Source organism: Ambystoma mexicanum, chromosome 10, assembly GCF_040938575.1.
Source record: "Ambystoma mexicanum isolate Mex_15411 chromosome 10, UKY_AmexF1_1, whole genome shotgun sequence".
NCBI lineage: Eukaryota > Metazoa > Chordata > Amphibia > Caudata > Ambystomatidae > Ambystoma > Ambystoma mexicanum.
The window spans coordinates 1,529,555,966-1,529,572,453 of NC_090932.1; the positions used below are offsets into that span (position 1 = coordinate 1,529,555,966).

A 16,488-nucleotide genomic window follows, 5' to 3' on the forward strand; every position below is an offset into this window, starting at 1 on the left:
GCAAATGGGAAAGGGATTTGGCTATCGACATTGACGAAAAACGCTGGCGTAAAATGTGCACTAGAGCATTTAAAACCTCATCCTCATGCCAATATAAGGTGCATGGTATCAAACTAATACACAGATGGCAGCACAATCCGGGCCACTTATCGAAGATGTACACTAGAGGGAGTCCATATTGTTGGCATGACTGTGCGGCACATGCCACATTTTCTCACACGTTGTGGCTGTTTGAAAAAGTGCAGATGTATTGGAAGGAGGTGCTGGGATGGATAAAGGATGCAGAGGGAATTAATTGTAGTTTAGATCCTATGGTAGTGCTCTTTGGGCTAGATGATGTGGAGGGAGAGTTTAGAGGGTTATCCACCTCTTGATGTTAGCGGCGCAAGCATGTTTGGCCCCTCACTGGAAGAGGGAACAGTTACGCGGAAAGACTGAATGGATCAATAAAGCCAAAGATACATATTTAATGGAATAAATTACAGCAGCCCTTTATGGTGGAAGTACAGATTTGGAAAAAGGTTGGTTGGATAGGAATCTACAGTAAATGTATGTTCCTATGAGGAGCACTATGATGGTTAGGCTAAGTTAGGGCCGGATTGTCTATGATCACTGGCGAATGGTGGTGAGATTTCTTCCCCTTGTTGATCTCCCAGGGGTTGGGATGAACTCCTGCATGAGATGGATTATAGCCTGCTGGATTTGTTCGATGGTTTTTGCACACACAATGCACTGCTCTCTTGTTTAGTGCGATTGATTTTAAATGGTGGGTGGGGGTTTGGGAGAAAATGAAGGAGGATACAGTGATTTGCATCCATGTCTGACAAGAGGTTTCTTTTAAAAAAGTACAGTTTTGGCAATTTAAAGCTGACAAACAGCATAAAATGCATACCACTGTTAAACATATGCAAGCAAGAGATGGATGTCTATCCTGTACTCTTTCCTGGCCCTCGTTTGTTCTCAAAATGTCATTGTGTACTCCCCTTCCCCAGCCCTTTCTTTATGTTGTGATGTACTCTGCCTTCTGCTCCATTTCCATCATGTAGTCTCACCATACAATTCTTTCCTCCCTTCTTTCTATACGGTTAACCCTGCAGTCTGTCTTCTCACTCCCTTTTTCGTCCTGTGAATGACTTTTTCCGTTTCATCCACCATCAACTGTTTTCAGGTAGTCTCACTGTTCTCACCTCGGCTCTCACCTTTTTCTTCTTGGTGGGCTGGTCCATCTTTGCTTGCAGAAAGTCAATGAGTTTGGTTTGTTGATTAATGGTGCCTTCCATTTTCACTTTCTCGTGAGAATAAAGAGCCTGCAATTCACAAACAAAACATCAATTCCAAAGTAAGACTGAGTGAAAAGGCTTGCCCCTTCCTTCTATGTTTCATGCCAACCAGGTACCTATATCAGATTTCTCTAGTTGCACATATGTTCAAACACCCAAAATAAAATTGACAGGGCTTCAAAAGTAAACTGCACTGCTATTTCTAGTGACTTGCCATATTTCCCTGTGAGATCTTTCTTTCTGCTGTTCTCTTTAAACCAGCTCCCATCCTCTCTGGTTAGAGAGTCTTGAGACAGCAACAAACATTCACAGCTAAGATCAAAGTAGCACTCATGACTGATCTCTGCCTCTAAGATTCATTCTTTGGGGGTACTCTTTATTACAGGATGACATGAAAAAATACTGCCAAAATACAGAACTGAACTTCCACTAACCTAAATATAACTTGAACAAGTTATAAATAGGATTTCAGTTACTGTTAATATCAAATGAGAGCAAAACACGTTCTCTTATGCCGTTCCCCTTTTTAAAAACATTTTTTAAAAAATCAGAGCCACAAGACCTTAATTTATTGATGTTACTGTAACAATAATGCATCCACTTTAAGTAGGAGTTGATGAATTTCACACAATTGATAAACAATTTTAGATTGCCAAATGTTCATGATTTAAATGAGTAGGTAGGCTTCTTTAGAGCTGATCAATAAGGTGCCATACAGGTATTCAAACAAGGATAGAGCAAGTGCAAGCAGACGAGACCCATGTAGGCAGGTAGTGCTGCGAAGGCCAAAACATAACAGCCAAGTAAAGAGTTCCACATAAGCAGGCTTGAACTCACCACTCCATGGGGAACAGAGAATGAGGTGGATGGAACAGCAGCTACAAGAGGACCTGGAGGAAGCAAAGCATCAAGGAAAGGTGCTAAGCCTCACGCTTAAGGAGCCTACCAAAATTGGCAAAACAACCCCAACAGTCAAAAAGCTCTTTGAAGAGAAAAGTTTTTAGTTGTTTTTTCCTGGAAGGGCAAGTGGCAAGACCATCCAGAGAGTGGCTACCACAGTTCAGAGCACAGTTTTCTTCTTGGGACGACTTTGGTCAAGCGGTCTGGCGAAGCAGATCTTCATGTGCCAAGAGGGACAGTACTTTGGGACCATAAACTGGAGGTAGTCTGCACCATGACCCTAATAGGCCAGATGAATGATGCAAAGGATTTTGAAGGATACCCAATTCAGCTAACCCATTAAGTGATATATTCAATCAGTCTGGTGCTCAGAATGAGTTTATCTGCCTTATGTCCAAAGACTAACAACATATGAAGTAAAGACCTGGAGACCCAAATAGAGGCTGCTTCAGGAATCCAGACTCGAGAAGACCATAGTCATGGTCACTTCCACCTTACGAGGGAAAACTGGGCAAAGGCAGAATACGTTTGAGGTGGAGCTGAAAATGAGATTTCTTAGAGAGATCAAGAACCTGAGGAGAGAAGGAGAGAGAAATCAAATACAGTACCCAAGTTCACAGCGGTGGGAGCCACGTTAGGGGCAGAACCATAGAAGAACAAATTAGCTAGGTAATTCCTCATCGCCCTCCACGCCGACCCCTCTTGGGGTAGCTGGTACCCTTTAGTTCTGCGAGTCCCTCAGCATCAGAGTTCCCAGGGAAGAGGGTGGAACTGAGGTCACAGTGCATGGCGCCTCTATATGTACTGTCCTCTATATCATGTCCGGCATGTAAAGGTGTTGGGTCGACAACACCACACTGTGCCCCCTGGCAGCAGAAATGCTTCCGAAGAGCAGCTATGTAGGAGCTGACTACCGTAAGATGTCGACCACCTTCGCACCAAGCAGCATGTGGTTTTCACAGGGTAGCAGTAGAGAGCATGTCTACCTCTGACGAGGTGTCCATGCCTCTTGCTGTCTGCAAGTCAGCCGTAAAGGTCCACCATCTCCCCTTTATTTTCCTGTAAAATGTATCTGAGAAGTCCCTGACTTCCCTAAGGTGGAGGGGCTCAAGCCTGAATCGGACTGGTTCCTCCCTTTTCATCATAAATGTCTTTTTTTTTTTAAACTTCTTTTTATTGTTTTAATTACATGAAAAAAAACAAAACTCACAGAACTTGACCTCCCTCCCCCACCCCCAACTTTGCCATAGCGCCAGCTGCCCCCCCCCACACCCCTTTCCCGTCCAGAGAGTCAGCCATGAAGGCCCAACAGTTTGAGTCTCTGGGGTCGCCATTGCTCCCTGAAATCCCCTTTTATGTAGGCCAAGGTCTCTCCCCATTCCGATGAAAAGTTCCCCAAATTGTTGTTAACCGCATAACTAGCCCATTCCATCGATACTATCTCCCACATTTTCCTCAGCCAGTCTTGCTCCGTTGGAATCATGGGGCTCTTCCACCTATGGGCGATGAGAGCCTTTGCGGCTAATGTGAAGACGACTTTTGCCTTGAATTGCCCTCTCCTAGCCCCCCCCGCCTCTCGCCGCCTGCCCATTAGGATCTCCCTACAGAAGGGTCTGATGTTGGGGCAATCCCATCAGATATGTGCCTCTGTACCCACCTCGCCACAACCCCTCTAGCATACCACAGGCGTTGCTGGATATATCGCGTGCAGGCGGGCCGGAGTGTAGTGCCAACCATACACGTACTTGTATCAGGCCTCCTGTCGTTGAACAGCCCTTGCCCCCTTCGGGATCAACCTCCACAGCCGCTCCCAGTCCTCCCTTTCCATTCTAGCCCCCAAAAGCTGTCCCATTTGGCCATATACGCCCAATTCGTTTTCGGGGCTGCGCCCTCCAAGAGCCTATATAGATCCGCAATCAGCCCTCTGGACCACTCATGAGTCAGGAGATATCGGTCAAACTGCATTGTGTCGCGAGTGGCCGCCCTCCGTACATCCGTGGTCATCACCCAATGTCTGATCTGAAAATATCTGCCGTTCCCCTTCGCCCACCCCGAACTCTCGCTTACACTCTTCAAACGTTTTCACATTCTGACCACAAACCAGATAGCCCTACACCCTCCTCTCTCCCACTTCAGGAATGCCCCCCTTTTCCATCCCCAGGGTGAAATCCCCATTATTGAAAATGGGGGTGAATGGTGATGGGAAGGTTGTAATCCCCAGCTTCTCCACAGCCCCTCTCAGATTTCAATCAACCCCTTTGTTATGGCGCTCATGTACAGGTGAGGCGGCCTCAACGTTGTCGGGAGCCACAGCACCTCCCCTAGGTGATGCCGAGCCACCGCTTTATCCATTTTAACCCACTGTTTGTCACATTCCTCCGAGAACCGTTCCCCGATTACCCTGAGCTGCGCGGCTTCATAGTATCGACGAAAGTTTGGTAGGGCCAAGCCCACCTCTCCCTTAGATGCCGACATTAGTCGTCTGGCCAAGCGCGGCCTCTTGCCTTCCCAAATTAAGTCCTTGACTGCCCCATCTAGTTACTTGAAGAAGCTCGCTGGGATGGGTAATGGAACAGCCTGAAATAGGTAAAGCAACAGGGCGAGAACCACCATTTTGAGTGCCGAACCTCTTCCCAACCAGGATATCCTTAGCACACTCCACTTCCTGAAGTCTTTTTTTAATGGCCGTAAGCATGGGGGCGGAATTCGCCCCGTACCATCCTGCCAGACGGGGGGTGACCCTGATCCCTAGATATCGTATCCCGACCGGACTCCACTTAAATGGGAAAGCTGCCTTTAAGGCTCTTGTCTCATCATCCCTCAACGACAGGTTCATTATTTCCGACTTTTGCAAGTTCACTCGCTGTTAGGGAGAATTCTCATTCTATGGCTAATTTCCCTTACCTATAGAGTCCCTCAGCAGCTTTGCTGGATTTGAAGGGTTTGTTTCTTTCTCCTTCTAAGAGTGAGACTCTTTTTCCCCCTCTTAGGCCTTTTTGCTATGTGTGTTTAATGTCTATGGGATTTTCTCAACCCCATAGGAACCATCTTTATTTCCATGTGTTACACAGCACCATCAGTGCAGTAACACAGGGGTGTCGTAGCGACCCCCAAACATAGACTCCATACCCTGGCACTGACTACTGTCTCACAGGGTATGTAAAGTCCCAACTGACTTTAACAGTCAAATCCTATTACCTAAACCAGTACAACCCATCTTACAGGTACTGGAAAAGGTTAATAGTTTTTCCCTTATGTTCATTTTCGAGAGGGTACCGTACAGTCCCCCTCTCAAAAGTTTCTGGCTGGTGGCAGTGGTTACTGGTGTAAATATCCGACCGCAAATATTTCCCTATTTTTTCCCATAATTCGAGGCTACCACTTTTTCTGGCAGCCTCTAACATACCGCCGGTGCATTTTAATATTAACTTGACTCCGGTAGGTTTGATTTGCCAGAACTTTAATATAACTTCTTTCTCGTGTCTTTCTCTAAACTCCTAACCCAGGTTGGGGATCCTTTGTTCGTCCTTTTGGCGGGCTTCTGCCAAGAAGCCCTCCTTTCGGCGCCACCGAGTCTGGGGTCGGTCCATTATGTGGGAGGGGGAGTAGGACCCCCTGGACAGGGTTGCCCCCGCAACACATGTCGCACTATATCCTGATAGGCTGGAGGGTCTCCCGCCAAGATGACCACTCCACTGTGTGAGTGACAGCTAGGTTGTATGAATGGGGAACTTTTTGCATAAAAGCAGGGTCCTGAGGACTGGAAGAGCAAGACGTTGCCACCGAACTAAGAAGCCGAAGACGAGAGAAGCCAAAGACATCTGCAACGACTGAACCACCGGTGAAGCCCTGCTGCAGCGTCTCACCACTTTTCTCCACACGACGAGAGAAGATCTTCATCTACAAGAGCCTTCTTCCCTTGAGCTGGTGGGGCCAACCAGTTTGCCAATCGCCTTCCCGGACCTGCCTTGGTCGAACCACCAGCACCCAGTACTCAGAGGCCGGATAGCCGGCACCAGTCCACCCGGATCGCGATTTAAAGGAGCGTACCTTTTATTCGTCAGGCAGCGCCGCGGCTGGTTTCATCCCTGGGTAGTGCAGTAACTCGAACCTTCCTCCACGACGAGAGTCTCTCTTCCTCTGCTGGATCACCTGAACGGCAGGAGCTACCAGGAATAACCGCCACCGCAGGAGCCACTTCTTCATTTAAAGGTACATTGTTCTGCCAGGCCGCCCTTTCTTCGCGGTAGCACTAAAGGTGTTTTAAATCCTTTACCTACCTGTTGGGTTGGCCACCCCTCTCTCTTAACATTGTCTTTTCAACTTCTGCATCTACCTTTTCAAATTTGTTAACCAAAGACTTGACTGGAGCTACAAGAACATTTTGCTCCTGGGCCCTTGCCCTGTACCACTGACTCTGGCACAGGCCTACTGACTCTGGCTACATTTGTTAGATCTGCCTTCTTTAGATTGATTCTCATCTAGAACTGTGTGGTGCACCTATTTCTTACAACTGCCCTTTCCTTCCCTTTTTTAAACCTTGTGAAATGCCATTTTGCTCAGTTTTCATTTAAGTATTGCCTATACTGATGCACTGTCTTGCTTAAACTGGTTCACAAACTTATGGGAAGTGTTGCTAGGGTGTGTAAGAAAGTATTTCCGAATAACTAGAGCATCCCTTGTGTGTGGTTTTCACTGTGTCGTTTTGCTCAGTTTACACTCTGGTTCACTTGGTCTACAATTTAACTTGGGAGTGTATATTTTTCCTTTGACTTAATTTAACTTGCTTGAGGACTGTGATACATGTGTTTTATTAGAAGTGTATAAAATAAATATATAACTACTTTTAATACAAAGCTTTGGTCAGTGTTTCCTTGTGCCATAGTAATGTAGGCCTACTGTGTAAACCCTGAATACTGCTCATCTCCCTCTTGAGATAAGCCTGACTGCTCAGCTACAGCTACCAAATACATCTTTGTGGTACAGACTGATGCCAAAGGGGATTTATTGCTCTCACCTGTAGTCTTAATCTTCTGTAGTGCTCCCTAAGGGAACTGCACAGGATTCTGCCTAACACTCGCAAGCCTGAAATTTCCCTGAATTTGGACAATAGCTTCATGCTCACCTTTATTGACTCCTCTGGGTTCATCAAAGTAAGCAGCATGTCATCGGCGAACGCCGCCACCTTATGCTGATACCCCCCAAATGGAATGCCCTGAATGTCCTCAGCCTCCCGTATCGCCACGAGTAGAGGCTCCAGGTATGTAGCGTACAACAACGGGGAGAGGGGGCACCCCTGCTTCGTTCCGCGTCTTAGTTTAATTGGTAGTGACATCGCTCCATTCACTAGGATGCGCGAGGTGGGGTCTATATTTCGCCTGTACCATGCTGATAAACTTTGCGCCCAAGCCCAGTCTTTTCATAACCAGAAACAGAAATGACCACTCCACCCAATCAAACGCCTTCTCGGCGTCCAAGGCTAGGAGAATCGCCGGAGTGGGCGTCTTCTGCGTTTTCTCGAACAAATGGGCCACCCGCCTGATGCTATCGGCCGTCTGTCTTCCCTGTACGAACCCAGTCTGATCTTGATGGATCAGTGTAGGGAGGTGCCCCTCCAACCGCCTCGCTAATATTTTGGTATAGATTTTTGCATCTGTATTTATGAGAGCAATGGATCTGTAGGAAGTACATTCTTCCGGGTCCTTGCCAGCCTTATGTATAAGTGTGATTTTGGCCTCCTCCATTGATGGAGTGATGCTGTCCATATTCCCAAATGTGTTAAACAGTTGAGCGAGATGTGGGGTCAGTACATGAGAGAAGGTTTTATAAAAGGAAGCTGGGTAGCCATCAGGGCCCGGAGCCTAATTACGGGGAAGTGACGTTATGACAGCTTTCACCTCGTCTTCCGTGATGGCCCGTCCCAGTTCCTCCCCAGTTTGCCTGGAGAGTTGGGGGAGGGGGCAAGACTCCCAAGAAGTCCCTCTGAGGCTGGGAGGTTGGATCTTGTGATGTGTACAGGGTTTCGTAAAATCTGGCTAGACGCCCCTTTATCTCATCAGTTCAGCTGAGCCTCTCCCCTCGTTCATCCTTCATGGCCATGATCACATTCTGTTCCGTTACCCCTCAGTAAGCGCGCTAAAAGTGAGTCTGCTTTATTAGCCTTTGCATACAATTTCTGCCTGACCTTTAGCATTGCCCCTTTTTCCTTTTTGTTCCTCAAGATCCCCAGTTGACCCTCTGCTAACCTGTATTCCCTATAAACTTTCCATGTGGGGGCCAGCCTCAGCCTCACGGCCTCCACCTGCCATTCCAACTGGGTTTCCAGCAGCCTCATTTGTTTGTTCCTCTCCGCCTTTAGAGCAATGAGTTCCCCAATCAGAGTGGCCTTGAACGCATCCCACCTTATGCTAAGTCTCGTGTCCGTGCCATTATTCCTTTAAAAAATGCCTATGTTGCTCCCCATCTCCTCCCGGATCACCTGATCCCTCATGAGTTCCTCTGGGAAATTACAACTACAGACCCCTGGCCTTCACCTCCCCAGCTAGATCCTCATCTGCACTACCCTATGATCGGCGATTCCCATGGGGCCGGCTTTGACCCGCTCCACCCCTCCCACCAGGCTCACCGAGACCCAGATGTAATCAATTCTTGATTGGGTTCTATGGACATCGGAAAGAAATGTGTAACCCTCTTCCTCCCCCCGCAACGCTCGCCACACATCCCTTAATCCCGCCCCTCAATTCGCTCCTTAAGCTGTGGGGAAGCCACCGCCCCCCCCCCCCCCCCCGCCCGCATGCTGTGTCCGATCTAGCAGCTTATCCCAGGGCAAGTTAAGATCCCCCATCAGGATGATTTACCCCCTCGCAAAACCCTCCAAAGTGCCCAGGGTCTCCCTCACAAACTTATCCTGTCCCACATTTGGAGCATATACCGAGGCTATAGTATAAGGTGTACCCATGTGGTTCCCCCTCACCATGATGAACCTCAAATGTTTATCCCTGGGAATGTCTTGGGTTCTAAAGTCCCAAACTCTCCCAAATTCTAGCGCCACCCCCCCCCATTTTCTTCGTGGGACCCGACGCGAACAAGATCTGCGAGAAGCCCTTCAACCACAGACTACCCTGATCCTTTCGCAGCAGGTGGGTCCCCTGCAGAGCCAGAACATCTGGTTTGTGCGTCCTAGTGAATTGTTCCAGTTTAGTCCGCTTGAAAGGGGGGGGGGTTATGCGTTAGCCACCTGAATCCAAAGTGGAGTTTTGCCACGCCCCCTGATCTGCTCTTCCGCCTTCAACCCCGACCTCCTCTTGGCCGCTCTCCCCGCCCACCCTCTGGGGTATCTCTCTCGACCTCCTCCTCCCCCACCACCACCACCACCACACCTCATCCACCTCCCCAGTACTTCCTGTACTACTGCACCAAGCGCTATGACCTCCCCTTGACCCTCCCCCCACCTCTCTCACCCTGAGCCCCCCCCCAACTTAGGGCGAGACCGCTCCCTCACCCCAAACCCCCCTACCCTCCATTCCCCACCCCCGGACAATCCCGTCCTTGCTTGTTCCAACACTTTTTCTACTCCTCCCTCCCAGGCCCTTAATGAAATCCAAGTTCCACCACCCCATTGACCTCTAGAGCGGCAACCAGATCACCCAGTCCCCCCACGCTATGACCCCCCCCCTCAGTGCCCGGAACTTTCCACCCCCCGCGTGATCCGCAGCACAACCCTTCTCTTGCCCCGTTCCCCCACAGTTGCCCATTCCCAAGGTCTGCCCCTTTCCCTTTTGCCCCCCCCCGGATGGTGGCTCCCCTACATGCCCCCCCCCTCATTATCCAGCTCCAATCTTATAATGCTGGCCGCCTCTTGGAGCGTGGTAGCCCCTCTCTGACTCCCCTCCCACTCGAACATTAAGCCAAAAGGAAAGTTCCACTTATATTATATCCCCTTCTTATACAACTCCTTCAAAACCAGACCCATGCTCCTTTTCATTAACGTACTTGCAGCCAAATCTTGAAACAATATTTCCTGCCCTTTGTAGAGTACCGGTTCGCTCTGCCTGGCCGCCCGCAATGCCGCTTCCTTCTGCCCACACCTGCCGAAAGCGACCACCACCTCCCGAGGTCTACCGTTGGGACCTCCAGGGATCCGGCCCACTCTATGGACCCTGTCCAATGCTATCGATCCCGGGTCCCCTTTGCCCAGGAGCTCCGCAAATATGCGCTGGCATTCTTCGTTTAGCTGTCGATCCGTCACTGCCTCTGGTAGCTCCTTGATCTGGATGTCGACCCTTCGGGATCTGTTCTCAAGGTCCTCTAGCACTGCCTCCATATTAGTTGTCGTAGTGTCCAGCCGATCTATAGCCTCGCTATTAGCCATTGTGTCCTTTTCATTTTCCAGGTGGCCTCTTTCCAGCAAGTCAGTCCTTTCACCCAGCTGGGCTACTTCTTGTTGTTTTTCTCCTAGTGCAGCAATGAGGTTGGTTCTCATAAACTGAAACTGTTTTTGAAAGGTTTGAGCCAGAGACTCTGTCAGGGTCTGAATTTCTCCTCTGAAATCTTGCCTCGTAATCTGCGCCGGCTCCTCCTCCGCTTCATTGCCCCTACACCCCTTCGGATGACCACTGCTGCTTTTACTAGAGTCCTTGTTCTCCATTGCAGGCCAAAGCGTGGGTAGTGTTCCTTGGAGCTCCCCTACAAAGTGACCGGTCTTCCCAGATTTCCACCTGGACCTGGAAGACATCTATGTTGGGCCCAGCTTGCAGCCCTACCGTGTTCGGGTCAGCAACCCAAGTCCTTGGTTGCTACATTGAAGGCCTGGGTCCCCTCACCCCAGGTCAAACTAACCCACCCCCTCTCCTGGGGGGGAGGGGTCGTCCTAGCCCCAGCTCTGGTATTCCTTCCTCTGCGGGGGGGCCTTCTTCCCTTTCCGGCTCCGTGGATCCTCCCCTGCCGCAGCCTCCTACGCCGGCCCCACTGTCAAAAGGGAGCTTCTGGGCGCTATTCCAGAGGTACCGGTCCCTTGTGGAGTGGGGCCTGAGGATCCACTCCGACGCCTGGCCCTTATGGGCAGTGTCATGATGCCTGCCCCCGGAAGACCAGACCAGGCCCAGCAGCCCCGGAAGCAGGCATCATGCCACTTGGAGCATGCCCAAAAGCCCCAGTTAAGGGCTGTTTGGGTGCAGTCCTGGCGCCTATGGCGCCAGGCTCATTATTGATAACTTACCTGAAGCAGACCATGCTGCATACTCACCTGAGGCAGACCATGCTGCATGAAGACTCAAGCCAAATGAGGCTTAGGAGGGACTATTTTACTGAAGGGATTATTTTGTTACTTGGGTGGGGCTGTGGAAGAATACTTACCTGGATCTTCATCCAAGGCTATTTAAACCACGCCTGGACAGCCACACGTGCTTGGCGTTATTCTGCTTGCTGCAGCGTAACGCTCACCGTGTTTGCAGCAGCTCCAGTCTTCAGCCACGCCCGCTTCAATCCTGGGACTCCTGAAACAAGAAGAAAAGAAGGATAAAGGTTAGAACAGGAGTTACCTGAATCCTGATCCATTTCGCCACAGAGCTGAAAGACAGAAGTATTTGAAGCATCGCTTCGCATTCCTACGGCGCCGCGCTGAACTCACCTGCTTGGCGGTACTTCAGCATTCCATCAAGCTCTCTCCATCTCGCGGCCGTCCTCCGACACCTAAGGAGACAAAGACAGCAAGGTGAGCAAGGGGACTCTCTAAGGCTATACAAGCTACCCCCAAGGACTTACCTGATTTACCACGGGGGGTACTCACCTCATCTCGGGTCGGCGTAGTCAACTCTGCTTCATCGCCGTACCCCGGCCCCTAAGGGGAAAACCACAATAGACTTACCTGAATCTTACCAATTGCCATTTGGAAATCTTCAAGTGGATTAATCGGCAACCTGCAAGGAATCGGACAGAGTGAAGATCCGACATTTGAACTCTTATGAACAATTGGACTTTAGAGTCAATACTGGAACTCACCAATTCCTCTACGCCAGTGAAGTAACTGGTCATCAACGCGCCCCTGCGGTCGACGCAGGATGGAGAGCTCATCCTTCCAAACCATCAGGTGAGACTAAGGAGGGGATATGAAGAGTGATCTGTGGGAAGACAAAGGGAGTGGGGAAGGTGGGTTGGCACTCAATTCCACGGGTGGTTAATTCCTCTTCTCCTTTGCAGGAGAATATTCCTGCGAGCCAGACAAACTAGGCTGAGCGGGCCAGTCCAGTCAGTCATCTCGACGCTACACGTCACGCTGGTGGTAACAACAGCGGCCCAGTTCCGGTCGACGCCCCCGTGGGAACCAGGTGAGCGTAACAGGCAGATAAAATTGGTCATTTCCTGGGCCCCAGGCCCTCCTCCTCTTAGCTGGCGGTGAAGTCAGTACGGCCCAAAGGTGCCCCCACCAATCGCAGTTCAATTCAGGAACTGGCCCTTGAGTAACTATCCAGCCCTCAAATGGAGAGGGGGTCACGCCCCCCGGATGGCCCACACCACTCTCCACTTGCAGCTCACCCCCTGGTTCCCACAGGTGAGGCGCCCCCAGTCTCTCTCCGGCAGCCGCCTGCCCTGCGCAGGCTTAGCCTACCAGTTCAGCACTAATAGGGTTGCTCCAAGCCCCCGCCGCCTGTCGGTGTTTGATGCTACCTGGCCCCGATCTTCTGATTGCTCGTGTTCTCCCTTGGGCCCCACACCTGCCCAGGGCCCGTTCAGCCCTCCGGGCCTCCACTCTTCCCTGCGAGGGTTCGCTTTTTGTTGGGAGGGACTCCCAAGCGCTGCCGCTGCCTCCCGTCTGTCTCCTCGGCAGCTGCCGGGACTTCTGTTCAGTGCTTCCGCGGGCGGCCCTCTGCCCCCTCCTCTCACCGGGGCCTGCCTCTGCAGCTCGCGCCTTGGCTCACTTTCTGCTCCTCACCGTGGCTGCGGGATCTGGCGCCGCCATCTGGCGAGGAGGTTGGGAGTCCCCCCCACCCCTGCTCCGCACCGGCCTGGTCGGGGGCTTCACAGCAGGACACCACGAGAGAGCGCCAGGGATGCCGCACCTCTCTCCCCCGCCGCCACTGCCTCCGCTGGTGTCCGCTCCGGTGCGCTCTCCCTCTTTCTTCCTCTGGCGCAGCCCCACGTTTCGGAACTTCTGTCCCCCCCCCCCCCCCTCTGCCCCTTCCTCTCACCGGGGCCTGCGCCTGCAGCTCACGCCTCGCCTCACTTCCCACTCCTCATCTTGGCTGCTGGATCCGGCGCTGTCACCTGGCGAGGTGGTGGGGAGCCCCCCTCGCCCATGCTCCGTACCAACCTGGCCGGGGGCTCCACAGCAGGCCACCGGGGCACTACAAGAGCGCCAGGGAAGCCGCGCCTCTCTCCCCCCCGCCGCAACTGCCTCTGCTGGTGTCCACTCTGGTGCACTCTGCCTCTTCACTTTCTCCGGTGTCGCCACACACTTCGTGGGTTCGCCCGGGCCTCCACAGGCCACTGGCCACCTCCTGGGGCGTGCTGATTCTTCCTGCGCGGGTGCAGCCCACACTTCCCCACTGATGTCCGCGCCACCTTCCAGTGGGCCCCCGCGCAACAGCTTCTTCACTGCCACGCTCCCCCAAGCATCCGTTCACCGAAACCGCAGCCTGGTCCCTGGAGGGGGTGGTGGGTCCGCCAGAGAAACTGGCCTTGGAGCTCCGGAGCAGCCATCGGCATGTCTACTCGATGCCGGTGGCGATCTTGGAATTCTATAAATGTCCTTTAAGTGGGACACGTACGCTATCCTTGGGAGCTAAAGAAATTCCCTTGCTTCCTCTAAGGAGTCCTTGGAGTGGTGGCTCCTCTACTTCTACAATGAAGAGTGACGCCTTGACGAACCGCCATGGTATCTTGACCTCTTGCAGTGTTTCTTCTTCTTCTTGTCCTTTCGGACTGGGGACCGTTCGCCACATAGATAGTCAAGCGACCTCAAACCGGTCAGTTTATCAGGTCTGTCCTAGTGCAGGAAGTTAATATGTTTTGACTCTTCTGGTGCATCTATTGGCACAACGCATAGTCATGCTTGTCAGGGCCTTCAACAAGACGGCAATGCTGTGCTGTGCAGGTATGAAACAGACATTTGACACCTGTTGGGATATCGACGGTCTCGGCATTGCGACTACAAAGCACAACACACTGAAGCCAAAGATGTTTTAAGTACACTGAACCAGGTTTAAGAGTGGTGTTCCAAAATGCAAGCAGAGTGCGCAGAAAAGAAGAACTGAGGTCACGGCGCCTCTGTATATACGGGACCCGACGTTATGTCGGGCACGGGCCGTGCCATCTTCGAGCGGAGCCACGCTGCACCCCCTAGTGGCGTAAAGGTTTACAAAATGCAGCTGTGCAGGGAGATCAATATCAAAGATGAGAAATTTGTGGGAAGAAGGTTTCCATTAGAAGTAGTGATGAATAAAGTTGGTGGGCACTTCTGAGTAACTCAAATGTTCTGCATTATGCGGACTTTACTAATCGAGTATCATATATTTAAAGGAACAGACTGGTTGAAGAGATCCAAAGACACCGGGATAAAAAATCTGTAATATGGAAAGAAATGGGTGGGAATCACACAGACTGCCAGTCACGCTCACTCGGTTTCCCTTCCGGAGCTACTGGTAAGTCGAAGAAAGGTAAGTGTAAGAAATATCCCTACAGGAAAATTAATGCAAATGGTTTCTTTGAGTGATTTAGAGCTTCAAAAACCAATCACAGGGTTTTCTTGCGAAAAAATAAATATTTTAATAACAAAAGTAGGGGAGGCCAACTGTTGCCTCATCAAAAAGAGCTCATAAGCCAATGCATTTCAGAGGTATTCTCCTTCATCAGGGCTGAGGACTACCAGGTGCAATCGTCAATAAATGGATTCAGCATTGTATCATTATCAAAGTTATTCAACAGTTCAAATAAGTACACTGAGAAGATAGCAAAAATAAATCAATGTCATACATCAATGAATGCAACCATCAAATAAATGTGATACATTGTGAAGTGGGTGCACGTAAGAGTACATGTAGATAAAGACATCGTTGTGTGACCAAGCGGTCAGTCTCTGAACTCTGAAGTCCAAAACAAAGGTTTTAAGCACTATTCAATGTGCAATAAATCTTAACGTATGCTCGAAATATAGATAAAATGACCTCATAAGTGAGAAGGAATGTTTCAATTTCAATGGAAATCCAAGCTCTGAAACTACGTAGATAGGGGGCTTTCACATAAGTGCCTGCTTTGTGCTTGTAAAATACATGCCGGGGCGTGTAATGTAAATGCTTACCTGCTGTTGCTTTTCTGCAGTCCTGGCAGCGAAAGCAAGACACGTGCGAGCGCACGCCACCAAATGTTATGTTTCGTCTGCATGGGGACCAATTGGACGGTGCGACGCGGCACACCCTGGGTGTAGCCACACCCGTGCCGTCTAGTGTCCCGACCTCTCCATGGCAACGAAGAGGTCGGGACGGGTCATCCCTCAGAATATGGATCATAAGCGTTAACGGATATATATAAGCACTTGGAAAAGTATCTATAAAAAACAAACAGTGCACACAATTAATGGAGTTAGTGGAGAACATTTGATGGTATACAATAGGGTATAAGAGCCCCGGTAATGGGGTTATGTAGATGTATGCATATTAGTCGTAAATAGACTAAATATTTACAGGTTTCTGGAACATCTATGGGGGCCACGATGGCCCCCACATATGCAATTTGTTTTATGTACAAATTTGAAATGGATCATGTACTGATACATACTATCTGGAATAAGAATATTCATTTATGGATCAGGTACATTGATGACATTTTGGGAATACGAACACAAAGATGTGGCTGCGGACACTAGAGTGGGTACCTTCCCATAGAACAGGCCATTTATGCCATGTTCATTCTCATAGAGAGGCGCCCATGACTATTTTTTGATTTAGGATTGAGAATCAGCATGTTCAGTGCAGTTCCGATGGAGTCTAGCCAAAGAGCACAGTTGTGTTCCCATTCTTGGAATATCGGGTCGGTGCTTGGGGTCCCAGAGTTTCTGATAATTTCCAGTACTGGGGCATAATTAGTCATCATGGCTTTCCTGTAAAGTGACAGTGCTTTCCATCGTACAGTAGATTCCACTGATTGAAAGCCAAGTTTGTATCGGATCAAGATTTTAAAAAAGTGTTCTTAAAGCAGGCATAGTACTGGGGGGATGTTTATGGGGCACAGCACCTCCATTTATACTAGTCCCAAAGTCATGTCTGGCAGGGGGTGCGTAGAAGTACTGGGCAGAGCAGACACAGATCCATGCTGC

The 16,488-nt window shown here is 50.2% G+C and overlaps 1 protein-coding gene across 20 annotated transcripts in view; it reads right to left on the reverse strand.

Annotated features, from left to right (window-relative positions):
• The window catches only part of CIT (citron rho-interacting serine/threonine kinase), a 2,264,529-nt gene that overhangs the window by 707,635 nt on the left and 1,540,406 nt on the right, over nucleotides 1-16,488 (reverse strand). For 15 of the 20 annotated variants that reach the window (XM_069619729.1, XM_069619715.1, XM_069619724.1 and 12 more), the window contains one exon: nucleotides 1,188-1,307. In XM_069619729.1, coding sequence (XP_069475830.1) covers nucleotides 1,188-1,307 — 120 coding nt within the window. The remainder of the gene's footprint in view (nucleotides 1-1,187; nucleotides 1,308-16,488) is intronic. The other 5 variants (XM_069619714.1, XM_069619723.1, XM_069619722.1 and 2 more) reach the window with 1 other exon arrangement.